The sequence below is a fragment of the Triturus cristatus genome, chromosome 4_1, assembly GCF_964204655.1.
Source record: "Triturus cristatus chromosome 4_1, aTriCri1.1, whole genome shotgun sequence".
NCBI classification, from domain to species: domain Eukaryota; kingdom Metazoa; phylum Chordata; class Amphibia; order Caudata; family Salamandridae; genus Triturus; species Triturus cristatus.
In genome coordinates, this window is record NC_140585.1 from 709,779,074 (window position 1) to 709,803,454 (window position 24,381).

The 24,381-nt window shown below is 45.2% G+C and overlaps 1 protein-coding gene across 2 annotated transcripts in view; it reads right to left on the bottom strand.

The window, feature by feature from the left end:
* The window catches only part of ZNF277 (zinc finger protein 277), a 733,870-nt gene that overhangs the window by 80,204 nt on the left and 629,285 nt on the right, over window positions 1-24,381 (bottom strand). For both annotated transcript variants that reach the window (XM_085653187.1, XM_085653186.1), the window contains one exon: window positions 17,939-18,035. In XM_085653187.1, the coding sequence (XP_085509313.1) occupies window positions 17,939-18,035 (97 nt within the window). The remainder of the gene's footprint in view (window positions 1-17,938; window positions 18,036-24,381) is intronic.

The following is a 24,381-nucleotide window of genomic DNA, read 5'->3' on the forward strand; positions in this document are numbered from 1 at the left end:
GTTAAATTCAGAACAAGAGGAAATCGACATTTCATGTTTGCAATGAACAATTTAGGTTCGGTAATGCTCTTTCTAGTAAAGAGGAGACTAGCTAGAGGAGATAACTCACCTTGTGAATATTTCTCAGGCGTCAGACTGGATCAGGAAACGTTTCAGGAGTGCCACGGCTCCACACTGATGTTCCGCTCGGGAAGCAGCGCGTGAGGCCTATGTAGCTGCCACTACTGCGTGGTGATGTCAGTTGCTTTCGAGACTGTTCTCGCCTTCAAACGGCCCCCAATACCAAACTGGTAGATCAGTGTGCGGAGTCTCAGGCTTCGAACCTTATTAATGGGTAGAGAGACCCACACACAGAACGGGAAGGATAGGAGGGTCGGTGAGGAATCTGCAGCAAGGTAGAGCGTCTACCAGAAAGAGCGTTACCAAAGGCAAGCAACTTATTTTCCCGATAGGCTTCTAGCTGCAGATTCCGCACCTTTTCAATAGATATAAAATCAGTACCTTTTGGAGGCGGGTCTGTAAATAGGCTCAACAAAAAGTCCCACAGGACCAAGCGTATGAAGAGCCCTGGTCGACGGACTTGGCTGTCCACACATTAGTGCTTCATGAACTTATGGAGGGATGCCCGCACAGCTGCCTGGCAGATGCAGAGAACAGAAACTCTGCATGCTGACACAATACTAGCAGCTTTGGCCATAGTGTAGTGGGCTCGCAAGCCTTCTGGAGGCTGCTTCACCAATGCGTAGCGGATCTTGATGCAGAGCACGATCCAGCATGATATGGAACGCTTCTGCACAGCCTTGTCCTTCTTCACTCCGGCAATCCCCACAAAGAGCAGATTGTCCACCTATTAATCTTTAGTGTGATCAATGTAGAAACTGGTAGAGGACAGTGGTGCATGCTGACCTTAGCCGCGGGGCAGTGGGCGCCTGGCCTCTCCCACGAAACGGCTGTGTCCCTTGCAGGAACTGGATCAGCTGACCGTACGGGACACCTCGACCAAAGCCTCGAACGAACTGTTAGGCCTGGTGAGGCTTGAAAGAAAGACCCAGAGAGCGAGCAGAAGCCCAACTCTCTTTAAACCATCCAAGGGCCGAGTCAGCATTGTCTCCAAACAGGCAAGTCCTATTCAAGGGTATGTTCATCAAGGACGGCTGGACGTCACCCGAAAACCCAGTCTACCGTAGACATACATTTTTTTTAAAGCTTATTTTTATAGGTATTTTATACTTCTCCTTTCCGGACACAGGTAACAGTTACAATTTTGATACAACATCATCCAATGTGGTCACTCAGATCCCACATCACTTCAGTTTTGGTACACTGTAAATAATCATTAGCATATGTTTCTCCCTATTACCCTAAAATAGTGGTACTGATGTAACCACCTGGTCTGAGCTGTACATATGTATATTCTATTGTTCGTTATTTAGTGCATTTACATTGTCACAGCTTCCACAAGGACTGCCATCAGCCTCGCATTAGGATAAAAAATACAATCCAGAATCAATAAGTACACTTTTTTAAGATAACTTCAAAATATAAACATGAACCTTTGCAGAAGAGTGTTATAATTTAAACTCAAACTGTATGTATCTGGTGAGTAAGGCGCAGTGCACCCTTCTAGGGTACAAGGATGGGGGGAGGGGGGAAGGCCTCTCCCTCCTCAGTATATCCCATCATGCATATTGTCACATCTCACCTTACCCTGCAGGATCGGAAACCCCAGTATATTGCAGGATCCCCCTCTGCGGCGGCAAGAAAGGGCCATTACACTACGTTACCAACGCCTAGATCATCACGTTTCCCCCCCCCCCTTCTTCATCAATACTTTGTGTCGGGTGCTCACATGACCTCATCGCTTCCCTCCACTGATCCGCAATGGGGCGCCTCCGTCCAACTCAAAGTTGTGGAGAAGTGTGGCTCAACGATTAGAGCGGCAGACCCTGATGCAGAGGTCTAGCCCGGGACCAGGGTTCAATTCCCCGCCTCGGCGGGTCTTGTGCTCAAAAATTCTACAAACCTGATAATTCTCGCCTCGGTGCCTATTCCAATCATGGAGTCCCACTCTGCAACTCTGGGCAATAGCTTGCTTAATCTCCACAACGGCCCCCACAACGCTAAGGATGCCTGGCCTCCACCTTGGGGGAGCCCAGGAGTGGACGCCTCACAGGGAAAGCCAGGATGGGTTCCACAGCGGTATTCGTACAAGCGCCTTGAGACCCTTGCGGGTGAGTAGTGCGCTATACAAGTATCCATTTACAATTTACATTTAAAGTTCTGCCCTCCGCCTCTGCCCAATTAATTACATCTCGGTTCTAGCTTTCAACCTTGGTTCCCTGCGTTGATTTCCATTCTAGTGCTATTCTGCGTTTGGCAAGACCCAGGACCAAGTCAATCAACCTATTTTCAACTTTTCTCTTGTGAGGTCTGGGGAAGAGGCACAGCAGACACGCTCGTACTGTAGGAGCAAGCTCCCTTCCCAGCGCCTCCTTAATTTTAGCAAAAACTGCTTCCCAAAAAGGGCGCAGCCGCTGGCACTCCCATGTCATGTGGCTAAAGTCTGCATCAAGGTGGGACCATCATGGACATGACCGTGTATCCCCCCATATGTGATGTTCAGGCGGTGATGCATCATATATGTCATGTGTATGACATTAAATTGTATGTATTTGAAGCGTGTGTTACGAGAGATCTTCTTGGGGGACTGCAAAATCTTGCCCCATTCAGCATCTGTAAATTCTCCACCTGTTATCCTCTTCCACTACTCCCGTAAGCCACACAGTGGGTCCAAGGATGCAGCAAGGAGTGGCATAGAACCATTTCACCTGATGCCCGGCAGTGCCCAGGGTTATCAATGCGTGCAAGATTGGGTGCGTCTCAGGTTCTTCCCTCCCCCTGCCCCACAAGTGTCCGAAGGATCGGACCAACAACGCATAATGCAAAAACTGTCCTGGTGGGAGCCCAGAGCTATCCACCAGTTCCTCCAGTCCTACCTCCGTCCAGGTTGCCTATTGATCCGCAGTAAATAACGAAATCGGAACCCCATGCGGCAAACTCACTAGAGGCAACATCAGAGGATATCTCGGGGATCTCTTCACTTTAGTTAAAGATCTTTTCCAAGCTTGCAGTGCAGTGCTTTGCAACACCATGTGATACAGAGTAGGGGTAGCCGGGACTAATAATTTGGCCAGCAGTAAGCTAGGACAGTCACCAGGTTCCGACAGGCATGTGCCTGCTTCGTTTACCCACTCTAACCATTGAGCCAACCATTGCAGTTGAGCAGCCAACATGTAGAACTCGAAGTTTGGTACTCCCAGCCCTCCTACGGCCATTGGGTGCTGTAGCGTCTTTAAGGAAACTCTCGGTCGCCCATCGCCCCACATCAGGTTGCACAACAGGGAATTCAGGGGGCGGAACCAGCCTGCTGTAATCAGGACTCGGAGGTTGACAAAATAATACAAAAGCCGGGGTAGCATAACCATTTTGGAGAGGGAGATCCTAGCCATGATAAGGAGTTGCAGAGTTTGCCAGAATTGGACACATGTTCTTAGGGACCGTACGGCTCTGCCTAAGTTTCATTCTCTAAAGTCCTCTAAAGAGTGAAAGATATGGATAGCCAGGTATTTAAATGAATGGGAAGTCCAAAGAATGTCGGGTTGTAGCGTCTCCGGTCTGGGTATTGGACTGCTACCGGAAATAAATAGGTTTTAGCTTTGTTAAACCGGAGTCCTGATACTTGCACGAAGCCCTCCAACATCTGCATCGCTGAGGCTGTCCCCGCCACCACCTCCTCCAAGTAAATTAACAGGTCATGAAATTGCATGCACCATTGTGAGGCCCACCCCATACCTGTACCCCCCAATCGTGCTCCTTCTGCAAGCGGATCTATAGCCAAGGCGAAAAAAAGGGGCGAAAGGGGACACCCCTGCTGAGTGCCTCGGAATGTCCTGTATTGATTGGAAATCATTTTTCCCGTTTTAACCCTTGCAGTGGGCGAAGCATAAAGGAGCCGTAACCATTTCACCCAATCGTTCCCGAGACCCATCTGCACCATAACTTCAAATAGATATTCCCAGCTAACCGTGTCAAATGCCTTTTCCAGGTCAATTGACAATATTGCCGCCTGGTGGAGATGCGGCGCCTCTTCGTGGTACAGCACGGAGTAGAGCCTATGGAGGTTGTAAGACGTACAACGGGAGTGAATGAACCCATTTTGATCAGAGTGAACCAGGGATCTCATGTGTGGAAGTAGCTTGCATGGCAGGACCTTGCTAAGGATTTTAAAATCTAGGTTGAGCATTGAGAGTGGTCTGAAATCCACCACTCCAGCCCCTATCTCATTGGTTTTATGGAGCGGGATTACGAGCGCATCCAGATTAGTGTCGGGGAGCATCCCGTGTTTGAGCGATTCAGCATGGAGGATCTACAGCTGTGGCGTCAGGTTAGAGGCGAATCGCTTATAGAACTCTGCCGGAAGGCCATCAGGACCCAGCGCCTTACCCCGTGCCATGGCCCCAATGACCGCCTGGATCTCGCTCAGCATCACCGGGCCCCGCAATTCCTCCCGTGCTTGGTGATCCACAGTCCTGAGTGGCAAAGGGTCGAGAAAGTCCTTAATAAGTGACGGATTGGCAGCTGCTGTTTCCACGGGTCTCTGGCGCGATTAAGTACACCAATAACCATCCAGCTCTCCCCTCCTCCCTTCGTACCCTATCCATGTATTCCTTGTAACTGTGGCATCGTAGTCAGCCCAGGGCTTCGGGGTAGCTCGCTATGGTTTCCTGCAGCTTAAATGATGAGGTGGATCAAGCCCCTGTTCATTGTCTAACTGATGCATCTTACTTTCTAAGTCTAGAATTTCTTTTTGTGTTTCTCGCTGTGCCCCAATTGACTGCCCCATACAGTTGCCCCGCACCACTACCTTGAAAGCCTCCCACTCCAGCAGGGCCGAGGACGCCGTACGGGCATTCATGGGGAAGAAAGCCTCAATGAGAGCAGACAAAGATGACCTATAAGGGTCATCTTCCAGTGAGTGGGTTGAGTCTCCAGGTGGGAATCGGAGGTCGTTGCCCTATAGGGTGGTGGATCAACAATAGAGGGCTGTGATCAGACAGGGTTCGCCCCAGATACTCAGTGTATGTGATAGAAACACTAAGAGATGGCGCATAAAAAAAAGTGTCAAGCTTAGTATGTACCTGATGGATCGACAAGAAAAAAAGAATAGTCCCTGACCCTATCATGTTGCCTTCTCCATATATCCTCCAGGCCCCAGTGGTGGGTCCAATAAAGAATCTCACTGCTGTGCGATGTGGGTTCGCCCCGACAAGTGGTGGGTGGGAGCGATCAGCCCCAACGTCTGCAACACAATTAAAGTCTCCACCCAGTAATACTTGACCGGTCATATGAGCAGGGATCTGAGCCAAAAGGGAGGTCAGGTAGCTGACCTGATCCTGATTTGGGGCGCAAATGTTGCCTAGCGTTATCTCACGGCCTGCCAGACAGGATTACATACCTACCCATGGCATCAATCAATGCGTGTGCGAGATCAAAGGGGACTCCAGGTCTCATCCAAATAAGTACTCCTCTTGAAAATCCCGAAAAGGATGTTGCATAAACCTGCCCTCTCCACCTCTTACAGAGTTCCCAACTTCGCCCTTAGTCAGGTGAGTCTCCTGGAGGAAGGCTATATGTATATCTCTGCGCTTCAGGTAGGAGTAAATGTTGTGGCGTTTGGCCATGGATCCCATCACTCGGATATTCCAGGTTAAAAACCTTATTGCATTTATGTGCATGTGTCGTGCTTGCGGCTTATCTCGCGATGACCACCCCGAGGGTACACCTCAAGGCCCACTCCCCCAGCTATGTTTGACCACTCTATTCTTGAACATGAAAACAAAAAACAAATCCAACATAACAATCCCAGTAATGAACAACTCCCCGATCCCAGAGCAGTTCGACAACAGCCAGCTGCCCAAACTTACATAGAACATCAAGCACAAATTGAGACCCAAACTTAGTCAAGTAAGGGACTCAGTGTGGGGTGGCAATCTTAACACGCCTAGATTGTCCAGTGCGCACCGGCCCGAACCTATGTGGTCAAAAGTAGGTCCCAGGCAGGCATCCGGGGCCCTCCCTCCCCCCTAGAGATCCCACAAGAAAGGGAAGAATTGCTGCCCCATCACCTATTTAAATAAACTCGTCCGATGTGTGAGGAGTCACCACTGGCAAGGTTACACTGCCACCACGGGAAGAGTGAGTTAATCCCTTCCATTTCTCTTGAGGAGCGAGATCCTACCTCCGAGGGGAACCTCCTACCCTGCACAATTACCGCTACTGCCTGCAGTGCTTCTGCTCTCTCATTTTCAGTCTGCGAGGCCGTCGAGTGCCTTGGGGCACCTCGTCTGGATCACCTTCTGGTTCTCCTCTTGGGCTCTTGGTCCCTAGGTGCCGCTGTATATTCTTGTGCAGGTTGAATCATTCCAGCTTTATATGATTCTATCCATTTCCACGCAAGTTTTGGGTCTTCAAAGTAAGTTAGTTACTTAAGTAAGGTAAGTTTTACCGTCAAGGAGTATCTTTAGGCTGGCAGGGAAGATAAGAGAGTACTGGAGTCCTTCCTCTCTCAGCGCTTTCTTAACCTCTAGAAAGAAGTAGGAAGTTCGCTTCCTCTGAAAAATGGAAACTTTGCTGTTTTCTACAGAGTATGGCCCCTCCGTCCGGGCCCTATGCAGAAGAACGTCCCTGTCTCTAAAGTGGAGAAGTATGGCCACCGCCGGGCGAGGCGGGTGGCCAGTGGTCTAGCTTGTCCCCGGTGCACCCTCTCAAGTGTATAAAAGGTCGACAGGCCCTCAAGAGCCACCACATTCCGGAACCATTGTTCCAAGTAGGACACCATATTGCTGCCCTCTGTCTTTTCAGGCAGGCCAAGAACCCCGATGTTGTTTCTCCTATTTTGGCCCTCGGCATCCTCCACTCTGCGGTTTAGTGTGCGGACACTCTCAGTGAGATCCCCTACCTGCGATGCCAAGGACTGCTGTGCTGGTTCGATGTCCAATAATTTGGATTCCGTGGTTTTCACTATCTCAGCTAGTTTCTTGCGCTCCTCTCTGAGTAGGCCGAGCCCCACCGACACCGTACTAATGTCCTGGTGCAGGGTGACTTTGGTACCCGCAATGGCCTCCAATATTTTTGTTAATTGTTGTTGCACCAAGCCGTCCATGTCTTTTGGCAGCCTCTCTTGTGAAGTTTCTTCCATGTCCTGGTTGGCCCCAGCTTGCTTTGCTCTAGGTTTGCCCATTGCAGCAGAGAGGTCAAAGGCGTAGCCCCACTATGCAGCGTTAAAGTAGAAATTATTCCTTTGGCTCGCCTTCCAAGGTTTTCCTAAGCCACAGACACTGTCCTCGCTGCCCAACCGCCTGCCTCCAACGTACTTCAGCTCGGACCACGAGTGGACGGACAGCATACCTTGCTGCGTGGCTTGCGTTAGTATAGCTGCTATAGGACATCCACAATATAGAAAGTTCAGGTACAGGCCAAATCCATTAGAGGACCCCCCCAGAGTAGGTTGATGTAGTGTCTCTCGCAGGGACCCCCCAGCAGAGACTGTAACCTCTGCTATGGCTTATGCTTCCCGGGGCTAATACCTTCCCTCCCAGCTGGTCAGGCCTTTTTCCGGTATTCTCCAGGACACGCAGCCCATCCAATGCTGGTGGCAGAGTCCCCCAACCATTCGGTGCAGGCACAATGGTGGGTCAGCCACCTCAGGGACTCCCACGCTCAGGGAACCATCCTACCAGCGTTGTATCTCTCGAGGCCCACTTCAGGCCACTGCTCGGGTCCTCTGGCAAGCCAACGGGCCCTCTCTGCTTTGGTGTCACTAAGGACCTGCAGTCCAGAACCTATCCGCCTCGCCCCAGTGGTCTGCGGCCAGCGCGCTCTTATCTCGGGGCCAACCTCCAGCGTAGCCCTCTGACACCTCAACTCTGTTGTAGGCTTGTGCAGAGTCGTCTCCCATCGGGTGTCTCTCAAATTAGTGCTCACAGTCTCTCCCTCATTGCTGTTGGGTCACCAGGGTTCAGAGCCAGTTTCTCAGGCCTCCGCCTGAGTCCCGTGCCTCCCATACTCCCAGGGGCACTCACTGCGTTGCACCGTCGCGGCGAGCAACTATCCCAGGCCTCTCAGTCAGGGCGGTCCATGGAAGTGATATCTCTGGCCCAATCGCAGTCCGGGCAGGGCGTTCACCCATGAGGTCTTCACAGCACCTGCCTCTTGGCCTGCGGGAGATCCCTTGGTCTGTGCCAGGTGCCTCCGCCTTCCAGGGCCCTCCGCCCAGATCGAGTGCACTGTCCCAGCAGCCCCCAGCAGGACCTCTCCACTCACCGGTCAGCACCCGTGAAAGGTCCCCACTTCCAATCCTCACCGCCGGCGGATCACCGGGCCCCCAAGCAGGTCTCCGAAGGTCCGGCTCTGCAGGGCACACTGTGCTTTGCCCCACCGCAGGGGGTTCCTCAGGGATACCAGGTCCCACACCGGCTTCTCGAGCCGCATGGTCTGCGGCGCCATCTTGGGTGGGCGTCAGCAAGTCCCCGATCACTCAGGCTACGGCGCGTCGGCACCTCTGACCAGCGGAGGACCCAGCCGTTATCTCCAAGGTCCTCCCTCGCTCCAGGGCCACCCCCGGATTTCAGGCCTCGTCTGCCGCCAGAGTCGCAGGATAACTACGGGCCAGTGCGGAGCAACAGGCTCACAGGGATGTCATGTTTGGCTTCCAAGCTATGCCCCTCTACCGTAGACATACAGGTTGACTAATGTCAACACTGGTGCCCAGGGTGCGCACAGTGGAGTTGGAGGTATCCAAGCCACAAAGAATTATGAACTTGGCCACATCACAACCACCTTGGAATGCCTGCAAGAGGAAGTGGTGGAGATCATTCGGAACACAGAGAGGACTTGCGGCACTGTATCCCAAAGGATCCAATAAGCAGGCGGCGTTAATGAACACACAGCCAAACTGGCAGAGGAAAAGAGACGCTTCTTGAAGGTCTCCACGCCTTTAGACTTTCTTTTGGGGGGAGTGGTTAAGAAGTTTTTGGGGTTGGACCAGCTAGTAGAGGGCTGCACCACAAGGCTCTCCTGAGAGACAGAAAATACTGGGTCGCCAGGAGCGGGGCGGTGGCGCTGAGTGGTGCTGAGCAATCTGCTTGTTAAACGGAGGGCCAGTGGAAGGCTTGACCCAAGCCCACAGAAGAATATATGTGAGGGCCTCATTGAAAGGCAGAAGGGGACTCAGAGGCAGTCTGACCTGGTCGGAGGATTTCAGTCAGAACCTTTGTTTTCATCTCCATAGTGGGAAGCCAAATGTCGAGAACTTCGGCAACCCTACACATGAGCATAGCGTATGAAGCAGACTCTTCTATGGTGGGTCAAGGAGAAAAGTGCTGTTTTGGGCGAGGTGTCAAGCTCACTGACCTCTTGCAAATCTTCACATCAATTATCCTCTGTATAGGGCTGAGGAAACCCATCCCCTGGGTCGCAGTCATTATCCGAATATGTGCTAGAGAGTAAATGAATGCTCCTTAGTCAGAATCATATGCAACATTGGTCGGATTCGAGCGGACAATAGGGACCGTCACAGGGGGAGCCTGGACCCGAGGTGGATAGGCAATGTCGGAATGGGGTCATAGGGTACAGTTGGCACCGGAAGGCATTGCATCTCCATTGCGTCTGAAGGCGTGCCAGAGGGAGTTAGTAAAGAACCAAAGAGCCAGAGCATGGCTGCATGGAAGTTTTTGATCTGGCACGGCATGGCTGAAGGTCCTGGGATTTCGGCTCTGCCACAACCAGCTGTGGAATTTGCTCCAAAGTCAGACGACTTTGGGAGACCAAAAGCAACGGTCGGCGCCGCACCCATGCATCGTCAGGAAAAAGACAGAATGGCGGGAAGGAGCGGAACGCCACTTGGCCTTCTTCTGCTTACCTGAAGACTTTGAGTGCGATGAAGACAGCCTAGCGAGTGGCTCCAGTGATCCGTGAACGGAATCAGACATACCTGATGGTGGGGATCTTTCGCAGACATCTGCTTGCGGCAGTCCATATAGGGATTCCCTTGCACACTGAAGAGAGGATTTTAAATAAGAACTTTTGTTGGAAAAATAATGAGAGACAAGAGAAGCCCCGGATCCCCATCTGGTGCTGCGGAAAGAAAGGAACTCACGTTAGCACATGGGAGATGCACTTATATAGGCTCCCTCATGCCATTTCCAAAGCAGAACGGCGTCAGTACGGAGCCATATGGCACCACCTTCCGGCATGCAGAGGTACTGCTGAAAAGTTTGCAGATCCAGCTTGACGCCTGAGGAATAATCAAAAGATGAGGAAACTGCGACTCTATCAGAAACATATCACATAAAAACTGGGGCACTCTCAATTCAGGCCCATGTCTTCCTGGTAGATGGTATCCTAGTGTCTTTGCTTCCACAAACATAAAAAAAAGAAAAGTTTATATTTACCTATGCTCAGCTTTCAGAATTCAGTCTGCGAGGGCCTGCAAACTTTACAGTGCTGTCTTTACCATGCAGGTAAATGAACAGTACAGGTTTATATCTTTATCACACAACCTTTACAACATTGTACTTTAACACACAGGTAGGTACGTTTGTTGTAAATAATATAAATTGTTATATTTACATTTCAAAAAAAAGATTTAAGATGGGTAGAGATAAAAGGAAGTTAGGGTGATTTTAGGGTTTATGGATGGGTACAGAGTAAAGGGAGAGGAGGTAATTGAATTATTATTTTAGGGTTGGAGAGATATAAAGGGCAGAGAACTCTGGGTAGTTCTCAAGTTTAGGTGGAAAGCAGCTCCTGTATAGAGCGCTCTCAACACCAGCGACACTCTAAATCTGCTCACCTCAAATGTCTGCTTTTCTATCAAAGTCTTTAAGCATAGGATTAGCACAGTGCCATCCACGCCGAGATAGAAAAGGACAAAGTCTTTTGCCATTTCTACAGCAAAGTCTTTAAGCATAGGACTAGCACAGTGCTGTCCTTGCCGAGCTGTAAAATGACAAAAGCCATTTACCACTCCAGGCACAGTATTACAGCTTTGAATTGGTAAAATACCAACCAAGCCAACCTGAAATGAGTAAAATCAACCCCTGACACAGTGTTTCGCTCTAATTAGAGCTCTTCAGAGAGATATAGCTTTGTCCAGACACAAGGGAGCACCCAGTATAAGTCAAACAAATACCATTTCAGACAGAGTGACAAATAAATTATGCAAAAAAGGAGCAGAGAACTCTGGGTAGTTCTCAAGTTTAGGTGGAAAACAGCTCCTGTATAGAGCACTCAACACCAGCGAAGGGTGAAAAAAAGCATTTTAATTTTTTTGCAAAAAAATCACGAAAATCCGATAAAAAAAAAAAATACATACATAAATTAGCATTTCAAAAACCTTTGAAATTCACTGAAAAAAACATAGGTTTCACACACGTTATAGTTAGGAATTAGCATTTAAAAAACCTTGCAAATTCACTTACAAAACCATAGGTTTCACACATGTTATAGTTAGCTGGACATTTCACTCGTACAAAACCAATGAAATTCTAGTTAGTGCTGGCAACTATAACTCACGCGACCGCAATCCACTGCTGATGACGTCAGATATTACATCACTGATGACATATGTGTCTTTCTGTAAAATAAATATTTGTAATATATGTATAGCTAAAGATTAATGGAAGAAAAAATGGGTAAATAAGTGTCTAAATACAGTGATGTAATATCTGACGTCATCAGCAGTGGATTGCGGTTGCGTGAGTTATAGTTGCCTGCACTAACTATAACGAGGGAATTTCATTGGTTTTGTACGAGTGAAATGTCCAGCTAACTATAACGTGTGTGAAACCTATGGTTTTTTCAATGAATATATATATATATATATATATATATATATATATATATATATATATATATATATATATATATATATATATATATATATATATAATTTTTTTTTTCACTGAAAAAAACAAAAGGTTACAGGGACGTTATGGCTAGGAAATAGAATTAGAAACATGTACAACATACTTACAGTGACTGGACGATGTCATTTGAAATGTCATCAAAGATGTTATCAGTGATGTCACTGATCAGGTCATGAAAGATGTAATATGTGAGATCATAAAGGTTTTTCTCATTCTATTTCCCAACTATAACCTCCCTGTTTGTTTTCAGTGAATTTCTAAGTTTTTTAAATTCTATATCCCAACTATAACGTCCTTGTAACCTTTTCGTTTTTTTCAATGAATTTCGATGTTTTTGTTAAATAAAATTTCCTGTTACCTGTAACCTTTGAGAGTTGGTGTGTGAGTGTCTGTATAGGTAGATGAGTGGGTGTGTGAGTGTGAGTGGTTGTATGAATGAGTGTCTGAGTGGGTCTGTGAGTGGTTGTGTGAGTACCAGAGTGGGTCTATGAGTGGGGTTTGTGATTTTCTGAGTGGACCTGGGATGGGGTTCATGAGTCTGAGTGGGTCTGTGAATGGGACCATGAATGTCTGAGTGGGTCTGTGAGAGCGTGCAAGAGTCTCTGAGTGGGTCTGTTAGTGGGTCTGAGTGGATCTGTGAGTGGGTCTGTGAGTCTCTCAGTGGGGTCTTTGAGAATGTGTGTGTGTGTCTCTCAGTGGGTCTGTGAGAGGGTGAATGAGTATGTGAATGGATCTATGAGTGGGTGCATGAGTCCCTGAGTGTGTCTGAGTGGGACTCAAGTGAGTTCTGGTTAAGGGCTGCTCTGCTTCTAACAAGATAAAAGATGTCGCTGGTATACCACAGACGTATTTCATTCAGGTAAACAGGAAGACTTCCTGAACACAGAGTTCACAGGAAATCCGGAAAGCGATTCAAATGTCAACATCCAGATCAGGCAAACATGGAAGAAGGACTACAGGTTGTCCATGCAACTATCGCCTGTGGTGCATCTACACTGTAGCTTTAATGTAAACCCATAGCCATAGGATGTGCTCAATGATTATAGTGAATGCCCATCCAAATGTGAACACATTTATAAAAGTGACAGGGGTCCTTACATAAAGAGGGGCGAGAAACATGAGGAATGGTTAGAGGAATCATTTGTACTACCAGTGAGTAGATATGAATCAAACGTGATTATCCAAACATGAATTGTACTAAGCCAGCGTTGTGTACAATTTAATTCCAGCTTCCCACAAAACCTAGTCAAACTGCAGAGATAGATTTACATCAGGCTAGATGTTTTTTACTGTGTTTACTAGGTGGCGGTGCTCCCGTTTATGTAACCGAGAAATAGATTTTCTCAAAGTCACAACATTTGATCAAGTGTGGAAGCAGGGATTAAAACTCTAAATTTCTAGTGTTATTATTAAAAAAATTAGCACTGCAGACCTCGCCTGATACCCTAAGAAAAGAACAGGCAATTCTCGGGAGCACTATCCTATCACTGACAAAGGACGAAGCTTGACACCGCAACTTGAGAAAAACTGTACTTGCTACAGGTTTAGTACTAATGATTGAAACCATCAAAGTGGCAAACCAAAGCCAAAATAGGAACTGTTAACTCATATCGAACCGATTTTTGCTGGTTCACAATTAAATATTTATTTACACTTTAACTACTGGGCCCTTCAATTGCATGACATTAATTGGTAGCAGTGAAGGCTGCGACAGACAAGGGAAACTAACCGGAAATGTATTCCTCATGTACTGTGCAACAAACATTCTTAGCCTTTCTGCTATCTGACCAAAGAAGTTCCACGCCTCTAGAGCTCATCACTAAAAGGATTGTGCCCCCCTTACATTTATGATATATTCGGGTTGCATAGACCACAAGGAACCACTTGGAATGTTATCCACTAGTTGGAACATTAGTTTAATTCTGTGAATAGTCACAGCCCATGTCACATAGTAGTTTATCAGACATTATCCTCAACATGTGCTACAATGTCTGTGGTAAAGTTACCGCAATTTACTGAAGACTACCGCCAGAGGCTTCAATGAGCTTGCATTCCATATATTCGGATAGACACGAGAAAAAAGTGAAATATTTTTTCAGCATTATTGTAAAATGTATGTTAAAAACCCTATGTTCAAATAAACTAAAATAAATGCATGGGCCATTCCTTTTTAAGTCTCGCCTAGGCAGCGCTTGCGCTGTCTCGTCGAGAGATGCTGTATACAGTATGGTGGGGGAAGCTCCGCCCACTTTCCTCCTAGCTTTATCTTTTTGATTGGACGAAATCTTAAATGCTGCATTGTGATTGGTTTTCGGCGAGTTGATCCCGGTTGATCTCGCCTTCTGACGACCAGGTCGTCATTTTTCTCCTTCCATGGCCAACAGCATCCCCCGTTCCCTCCCACAGTCCGTGACTTCTCTGCCCACCACAACCCCCCCACACTCCAGTTCGTGCCTTTTTGGACGACTGCACTTTTGTTTACAATGCAATTGGGCTCGCGTAAATACGAGTTCTATTGCATGTGTAAATGCTTGTTTGAACCTGGGATTGGCTGAGTGCATTCGCACTCTATTTTGCCTGACTTGTCCTGAACACATGCACAATACAGACGTTACCTGGAAGTGGAAGCGTGGCTGTGAGAAGGCAGAAGGGTGAATGTCAGCAGCAGCATGGCGGCTGTAAAGCTAATGCGCGTTCTGCGGTGCGCTTTACCGAGGGCAGGCAGGAGCCTCAGCTTGCAGCCATGGGGGATGAGGGACGATAGGTGCAGCTTTACTGAGGGCTGGCAGGAATCTGAGCTTCCACCGACAGGGGAAGGTACGTGCAGCCTGTGCAGGGCACCGTAGTGCTCCATGCACTCCAGCCTTTTTAAGCGCTGTCAACAACAATACGTGTCTATGGCCTATTTCAACTATTGTTTGAATTGTCATGTAAGCCCCTTTCATGTGAGCCTGTAGCAATCACAGCACACGGACAGCGGGATGGGAGGTCAGATTTCTGCCCAGACCAGCCCTCTCATCGGAAGATGCACATCCCTTGGAGCCCCCACCCAAGTGAAAACATCGACTGTCTGTCTGCTTTCTGTGGACGGGTAGTGTATGCAGGCCGGTCGGGCAGAAGGGTCCCCACTGCATATAAAGAAGGGTGCCCCCCCCGTGAATGCTCTGCATTTACAGGAGCCATGTGCGGGGCACGGTGCAAAGAGAGTGGCAGAACTGCTGTCCCTGGCACTCTTCTAACCCGCATTGTAATATCACCCCCCTCCCCCGGGCCCTATGTAAACAAGGGTGTCCTCCTCCTGTGAATATACTGACTGCATTTACAGGTGTCCTGTGCGGGGGCACGGTGCAGGGTGGCTGGCAGAACTGCTGCCCTGGTACTATACTCACCCGCATTATAATATCGCCTCCCCCCAGGCCCCAGTATAAAAACCTGGTGTTTGCCTCCTGCCAACAGTGACCATTAACAGGAGTCATGTGTGGGCGCTCCGGGGCAGACCTGCTACCCTGGCTCAACTCTAACCCTCATTATAATATCCAACCTCATCCCCCCGGCCCCATGTAAAAAGGGTGTCCTCCTCCTGTGAATACGCTGCATTTACAGGTGCCCTGTGTGGCGGCAACCAGTGCAAGGAAGCTGGCAGAACTGCTGACCCTGCACTATTCTCACCCTCATTGTAATAGTCCCCACCCCCATTATAAACAAGGGGTGTTCACCTCCTTCAAACAGACAGCATTAACAGGAGTCATGTGCGGGGGCATGGTACAGGAGAGTGGCAGGACTGCTGCCCCGGCACTATCCTAATCCGCACTGTAATATCATAGGGTGACCAGGTGTCCCTTATTTGCCGGGACAGTCCCGATTTTAACAGCTATGCCGGCAGATTTCGGCATAATTGGCTCATGTCAGTTTTTAGAAAGGGTTCAAATGAAAACAGGGAGAGACACTTTTTTAGGTGTTCCAAAGCAGGGCTAATTAGCAGCAGTTCCAAGTAAGCACTTTTATTAACAGGTATGATGCTTGTTGATAAGGTCTGTTATATTTACTCCATAGAATGCGTTTTCAGTGCCTCAGTGAGTGAGCGTTGGTGTTGTGTGGGGGTAAGGATGAAGCATGGTTTGAGTAACGTGTGAGGTTTACCCTGAGGAATGTATGTGGGAGGTGTGCTGTACAGTTTGTTGATGCCCAGATGTACGTCGTTTTTTTAATCCCTTGGCATCGCCCTGGTGCCACTCACACAGACACACGAGGTATACGAACAGGGAAGGAGGGTAAGGGTGTTACAATATGGGAAAATAAGACACATTATATGGTTAACAAATGGATTGGTGTATGATACTACAATCTGAGTTGTGCTCCACAGCTTCCGTCAGCTATTCATCTACCTACCTTAGTGAGCTTTGGTGGTGTTCTGTTAATGTTGCATTAATTGTGATTGTTATATCATTTAACTAATGTCCATTGCTATGTTATTGATGTCGACATCTCTGACATTGCTTCCCATGTTGTCATCAAGCATGCTGATTACCTTTCACTCTTGGGAATTCTAAATACTTGAGAGCAATGTACGAGGAAGCACACTGACATTCTCCCACATAGGCAAGGGGGCGTAGTGTCTTATCATTAGGTGCCCTGCAGGTACCACAGTTCAACATGTGAAGCACTACAGCCCCTCGCCATGGGTCGTAAGTACTATATAAAGCCATTTGAAGTTGCAGTACTATACAACACAATGTAGAGAACAGGCAAAACAATGTGTTTACTTTTTGTTAAAATACAGATGAATAAAAAGTATTTGTTATAACCATCTCAATGCTCAGAGTTGGTAGCTCTGCACTGCAGCCATTACACGAGTTCCTGGGAGCCTCGTCTGAGTGCTCAAGGACATGCCGGAAGTGCCTCTTGTTCCCCCTTGCACTGCAGGCTCAGACTGCCATCCTGCAGTTTTGATGGGTGTTCTGTTGCACATGGCGGGGAGTAGCCAGCCTCACTGTGTTGGCAACAGTGGTACATACTGATGTTCATTTTTGCAAATGATGCACCCGGTGAGCACAGCTGAACTTTGGACTAGACCATTTCCAGCTGAAAGGCAATATTTCTCTCCATGTGTTCCCATGCCTGGCGTTTCACGTTTGGTGCTTACTTTCCCTCCATGTTAAAGAACAGTAGATGTTACAGCACCCAGGCTAATGTGCTGCATAGCTAAATACATATAAGGTCCCAAAGGTGAGACCAACTGCATTGCAAATGCTTGTTACCTGCAGTAGACACCAATTGGTTAACCTCCAAAATAGTCACAAGTTTAAAAAAAACAGAACTGCTCTACATCATGAATAGACTACTGATAAACAATGCTCATAGCTCGTGTAAATCTAATGTTTGGCTTCCAAAAACAGTCGACTAATTTAGAGAGTCTCAGAAACGAATGAGAAAATGAAGACCCGACCTTGAGGGCATTCAAATGAACCAATGAACCAAGCTACTCTTAAAACACACAGGAATTACATTTGTTAGTGTTACATGTTGTCAAGTCACCCCATTAATGGACAGAGTAACAATAATGAAGGATAGGCTGAAAGCCCCTCCTAGAATAAGAATGACAGGCTGTCTTGGCAACTGCTGGGGTAATTCGTTCTCAGATGTAACCAGATGCAACAAATCTTCACAGCTAACAGTGCTCAATTATGCACTGCTTGCCTCCAAGAACTTATAGGAAACGTCCTCCATGAAGTTAGAATAGTTTTGTGTCATATATGATATTTTGTAATAGTATAAATACATTCTGTAATTAGTGAGAGTTCTAATGCATTTAAACCTTCATGGAATGTATATTATCATGCAAGTGATACAGGAATCCTTGGAGGGTCTGTTTGTCGACGTCATAGCATGACTACAAAGAAATACTTCCCAATTGTTTAGACATGCATTGACAAATTTAAGTTGAACCTTACCTTCATGTGCATAAGCAGTTTGTCTGTTGTTTCTGCTTGCTTTTCACAAAAAAGACAGACTGCTCTGGCAGGATGTTCTTCCCAATCGGACCAGTCACTATAAAAGGAATACAGACAGATCCATTATGTTAAAAGAAATGATGCATTCGTTTTCTGAATTTCCTTTAAGATGACTACTCTGCCCCACCCCCTCACAAACGACGGTATAAGCAAATTAATTCTCTAAAATAGGTTGCCTACTAACACAACTGGTTCATCAATAATTGGCTTTACACCCACGTGAAGACCTTACCATTGGGCACTATCAAAATTAATAAACCGTCCCACTCCCCCTTTTTTGACGTCTTGAAACTATAGGCAGGCCTCGAATTACTCCGGCCTTACAACCTCCTCTTTCTCTTCTTTTCCAGTGATGTCCGATGCTTACATACCTGTCCTGAACTGATCTCAAATGTTTGAGATCAAAACGCCATCGACCTCATAACTATATAAACTCCCGGTTTTATTATTTAAATTCATTCATAGGAGTTCACGGTTATGTTTTTTAAGAGTTGCATGTTTTTATTTTGTTCCACTCACTACAGCACCTTCTTTTTTCACTTATTTGAGACCACTGGATCATCAAAAAAAACAAAAAGAATATATTGACTTAAGAAAATGTTTGATATGCTGCAATGAATAAATTAATTGCACTAGACACAAAACATATCTGGAGGTTGTTTTACTTTATGCTTGTTCTGCTTCCATTAGATTATATACTATAGAGTCGCGAATGAAAACGTACGGAATCTATTATTAATTCTCTTTGCTTTCCCTGAAAAGGAACTTGAACAGGACCAATGGCCCAATTGAACCATTGTTCACCAAACATATTCATACACTCCAGTTTCTCCAATTGGGGGGTCCCCAGGTTTTGAAAAACACACATTCGATATCAATATATTTATGGATATATTCTTGTATCCGAATAAAGTTATATATTGATATATATTGAGATATTTGCAAACCTAGAGCTCGCTAATATCCACATAGTGAACAGTGATTCTCAACCTTGGACTTCATCCTACAAAACACACATTCGTTTTCTGTACCATCAGAGATGCGGATAGAAAGTGATTGTCCTTATCCTTGTATTGTGCGGTGCCAACCACCCAGACATAGCCAGCCAAGTATAAATGTATTCATCAATAGGCATCTTATGCTAGATGCCAGGTATTCCCATGAAGTTAATAGCAAGGTTTTAGTGATTAATGGTGAAGCATGGAGTACACACAGTATGAAAAGAGAAAGCAGAGTTATTAAGACTGCAAACTGACCTGGGGTGGAGTTTATGTCCTGATGTGCAGGGCTGATTGCAAAACAATCTGTGGACTCAACCATTTAAGTGATCAGCTAATACAAAGGTTTTTACAAACCTCGTCAGAAAAAAAATAGAATATGTGCTGTTGTCATTACAAACATACAAGACAAGTAGAACTACATCCTATCTGGTTCAAAACACTTTAGACATCGTAGCTCTTAATCTAGCGGAACACAGTAGAACGAGTGACTAACACACAACAGCATTGGAAAATGGTTTTACCCCCTCCAAACAAGAATTAGAACATACCCAGCGTGGTTTTCAAGTGCTAGAGAAATGTTGTACAGAATGTACTGCCTTTAAGCAGTACCTTTGAAATATCAAACAAATTCCCCATACATGCAGCTTAAGAATACTATTGAACGTTTGTTGTGATATGGCAGTGTGACCCTGGATAGAATCTTGAGAGAAAAGCCGAAAAGATAATTAGGCAAACTTTCCGAGCCCCTCCACTGATATGCTGATGTATGTTTTCAGTGAAAAACTATGATTGTTCTTTGCTGTAATAATTACTCTAGAACTCAATCTGTTACACTAGACTTGTCGTTAAACCTTCTTTTATAATTTTCTTACAACTCAACACTACTTACCTGTCCTACTTTGGGAAACAAATATACCCCCCATTATAATGATTGGGTCTTTGAATCTCAAAGTTTCAAATGATATGTTGACAGTTGATGGGACCCACTGTGCGTATAGTCTGCATATTGTCTCCGTGTTTTCCATTCTACCAAGGCATCACATACTTATACTCCCTATCTAACTGCCTCCTTAAATCAGATCCCAACGTACTTAAGATACTGTAACCACCCAGTCTCTCAAAAGCTTTTGAAACATTTTAAACATAAGATTATGAGTTTGTTCTCAACTGAAACTGAAAAGTGACCTTCTCTTTTCTTTAAGTTAGAATCATTCTCAAAGGAGTTTAATGCTTCTGGTGTATCGAAATGTGCTATGGAATTTATCTCTATTATCCTCATTGCTCATGATAAGGTCCACTAGTTGTAACACAAGTTATTTAGATTAACAGCTTACTGTACAAAGATTAATGTAAAATTCTGAGCTGAAATGACAGGCATTTTAAATGTGCAAACTGCAATAGGCAGTCATCGCTATTGTATAGGCAATCAAAATGTTAAGAACCAAGTTTCCTTAAACTAGAAGTGAACCTAATATTGCTGAAATGTGAACAACGTAATATAGAAGCTTGACCTTAAAATGACATACTTAGAAATATTCATCTTGACGACAAAATGTTTCTGTTTAACAAATATATTACTTTTCATAAGCAACATTATATTTGCAAATGACAAGAACTTCCTATCTTCTCATGTCTCACATAACGCTTGAATAGAATTATTGTACATTTTAAATAATAATTCATGTTCTGTTAAATGGAATGCATTACCTAACAGCGACTTTACAGGTTGATGTTTTTTCATCTTTAGGGCAGTTCATCGTTCACCCAGTGAAACATTTAATATTTAGAAGGCCGATCTGCGTTCGATGCCTATGGGAACTAAAGCTTATGTTTCAAGAACTTAACTATGCAAGAACATCTGTAGCTAACTTTGAGATAACACTTTGCAAGACGCATGTTATTTCGTGGGAAAGGAAGAGGTGAACCTGCTTACAGACGAGTGCTGTCATTCGATAGATCCAGAGAGGAAGCAGCCTGCTACAATGTCTGCAACATGTTTTCATGTCTTTTATATTAGTGTGTGTTCCTAGCTAGTTTCAATGTTTTTCCCAGACCCATTCCTTTGTCCCTTGATGACAGTTGCTGCTACTGCTGCTCATGTTCATCCTTACTTTATTTATTTTGATGCTTTATTTTTACAGATTGCTACTGCATGTTCATTTGCTCATATTACTGAGACTCCGCTGAATTTTATGAACTACACTTTATGGGAAGTTCTGCTGCTTTAATTTGACGTTGAGCTTTAGGCTCTTTGAATCTCACTCTTTTGTGTTTGTGTGGACAACGCATTGGGATTTGTTAAAAGAAATTCAATAAAATAACAATTGTTACAGGATTGGAGTAAAGGAAACCTGACATTTACGGAACAGAATTAAAATATTGAATTGAAATTGTTTACTTTGCAATTGTGCCAGAATAATGAAATGCTTTAAAGAACTTAAAAGTTTTGTGAAGGGTGATGTTACAATTCCGGTACAAAAGGGTAAAGAGGCACCTCCTGAGGGTACGCCTGCACATGATATGACAATTGCATTGGGATAACATACATGTTTATGGCTTTGTCAATGGGTGTAAGATCACCGAGAAGGAAGGTGCATTATGATTTCCAAAATATGGTAGCTTTGAGACTATAATTGAGAGATTGAAAGAAAAGTTGTGTGAAGTGAAAGTGCCACTTAGACCTACACAATATGAAGCTTAAATATGTGGTAAAAGGTAGCCCAAGAGAACGAAAGGGAAAAATATCAGAGAAGAACTAAGAGAGCAATGCGCAATTATACAGCTGCTTGATGGGATGAAGAACAGCAGAGATGGAGGAATGCCAAAGTTGAAGGCATTAGATTGTATCAAGCTATTTCTGCAGAAATGCCAGAGAAAGTGAAGAAGAAAAAGACCCAGGGAAAAGATAAAGAAGAAAAAAGAAATGATCAGATAGTGATTCAGGGGATGTTATTTTAGAAGAAGTGTTGGCTGCACGACCCCCGCCTTATGCACCATCAACTATCAACTAATACTGAGAGAGGTGCCACAACGAGCAATACAATAGCAGAACCTAGAGCAGTACAAATTGAGAGATCCCTTCAAATACTACAGATTGCCCCACAACCAGTTGCCCATAACAGATTGTTCCTCCACCTGTGGTAAATACACCTTCTGTGCATGGTTCGGTGCAAGTGCTGCAACCAGTAACTGTACAGACAGTGCCTAGACCAGTTGCAAATGACCCAGTAAACGTTAATTAGCCTTCAGAGACTCAAGGAGCTGTGGGAGGATTACCTACAACAGGATTTATTCGGACTTCTCATAATACACAGATTGTTGTATGGAAACCACTTCAGACAGTTCAAGCATTTTGAGATGGGGGAAGACTTGTTTTCACAACTTTAGTAACCCAAAGGAAACAAATTAGTTTGAAGATGGAATTTTTCCACAATGGTTTGAAGAAGCTACACAGATTCCAAAAACAGAGAGCACAGTGCAACAAACTAGCCTAGAACCTGAAAAGGAGAGACCATTGAATATTTCTAAATTAAAAGTTGACCTGGAAGACATAATTAGGGGATGTTTAGAATTAGGACATTTAAACCAATATAAAGAGAAATAATTGATTTACCTATGTAAAGAAATTACAAGACAAGCAGTAATTACACATGATAAATTAACTGAATTGGCTCAGAATATGAGGTAGACCCTTCTAAAAGTTTTCCTTTGCAGAAATGTTACAGGGTTCAATTAGATGCTGAAACAATTGAAACACTTTGTTCTTCAGGAATGTGGTTGCACATTACAGAACTAATAGAATGTATGAGTAAATGTAGTGAAACTGAAATTTTTTAAATCAAATGGGCAAGGACACATGAAAAGAAAGAGAAACAACCTGAGTTAGCAGAGGAAAAGAATGAACAGAGTAAGGAAGGAGGTTCAGCTTATTCACTGAGAGAAATAGCGGGAGGAGTGTATTCACATGCACCCTGATGTAGAGTAGATCTTGCAGTTTTTACACACAACTTTCCAAAATTGAGAGACAAGCATGTGCAGTGGTACACACAAGTTGATCGATTTGTGAACATTTCAAAGGTGTTGATTGATTCAAATACATTTTTTGATATTGTGGTACCAAGTAATTTGTGGGCGGAGTGTAAGACTGCTGTACAATGGCGACATGAAGAGCCAGCGAGAATGGCACACACTAATGCACCATCTCCTGTAGTTATAGAGAAATATGAAACAGTGATTACTTTCCTGAAAGGCAGAGTGCCTCCAAAAGATCTTGACTGGTTGAAAATTAATCTAACAACACAAGAAGCAAAATAATCAGTTCACGAGTACTGTGAGCAGTTGCAACAGGTGTTCCAGCAACACTGTGGAAGAGAATACCCTTATGAGAAAAACATGGGGATTTTTGAATCACAGTTTGTTTTAGGATTGAGACCAGATATCAGTTCGCATATAAACCAAAGTAAAATATGCTGGCATAGTAAATCACTTGATGAGATCCTGGGGTATGCGAAGTTTTACAGTGATGAACAAGAAATAAAACAGAAAAAGATTAACGAGAAACTCATGTTGGCTTAGAAAAAATTTGCTCAGAAGGTTTTCAGAATCCTCCTTTTGCAGGAAATCAAGGTGGTATGCAAGGTGGTGGTGTTCTACAAAAAGGTTTTCAGGGAAATCCAGGAGGTTTATGTGTTCCATAAGGTGGAGGTAGAGGTGTTCCAATTGGTCCAGGTTCAGGAATGGAGGTTGTAGCATTGAATAAAATGACTGTCACATCTGCCAAAGGGTCAGGCATTGGAAGAGGGGGTATAGATTTAATCCTGATAATGCACATAGAAATGTAAAAATGCAGAAGGGAGTGCAGATGCAAAACAAGCCAGTACAACAGATGCAGGTGCCAACGCAAAAACAAGTTCCGATGATGCAGGTCCCACAAGCTCAAATGCTCCCACAGAACATGGGAAACCCAAGATTTAATTTGAACCAGATGCCAAAAGCAAACATAAATCCTTTTCTAAAAGTGAATCAAAATACATTCCCTAACTTAAATCAGAATGCCTTGCAGCAATTTCAACCATGCCATATAATGAAAAACGTTTTCGGTATACGAAGGTGGACAACTGGGAGGAGGGTGGGTCAGTGAGGAATCACAGGTAGATACTGTATCGACCAGTAAAAGCGTTTGCCTGTGGATTCCTCACCTTATGAATTGAATCCCACAGCAGTCCTGCTCCTGGAGGAGGGTGTCCACCCACTCATACCAAAATGTCCTGCAGTACTGAACGTACAAAATGACCAACCCTCCTCACCTTAGAATCCAAGCAATAATGCTTCGCGAAAGTGTGGAGGGAGCCCCATGTTGCAGTCTTACAAATGTCAACTACA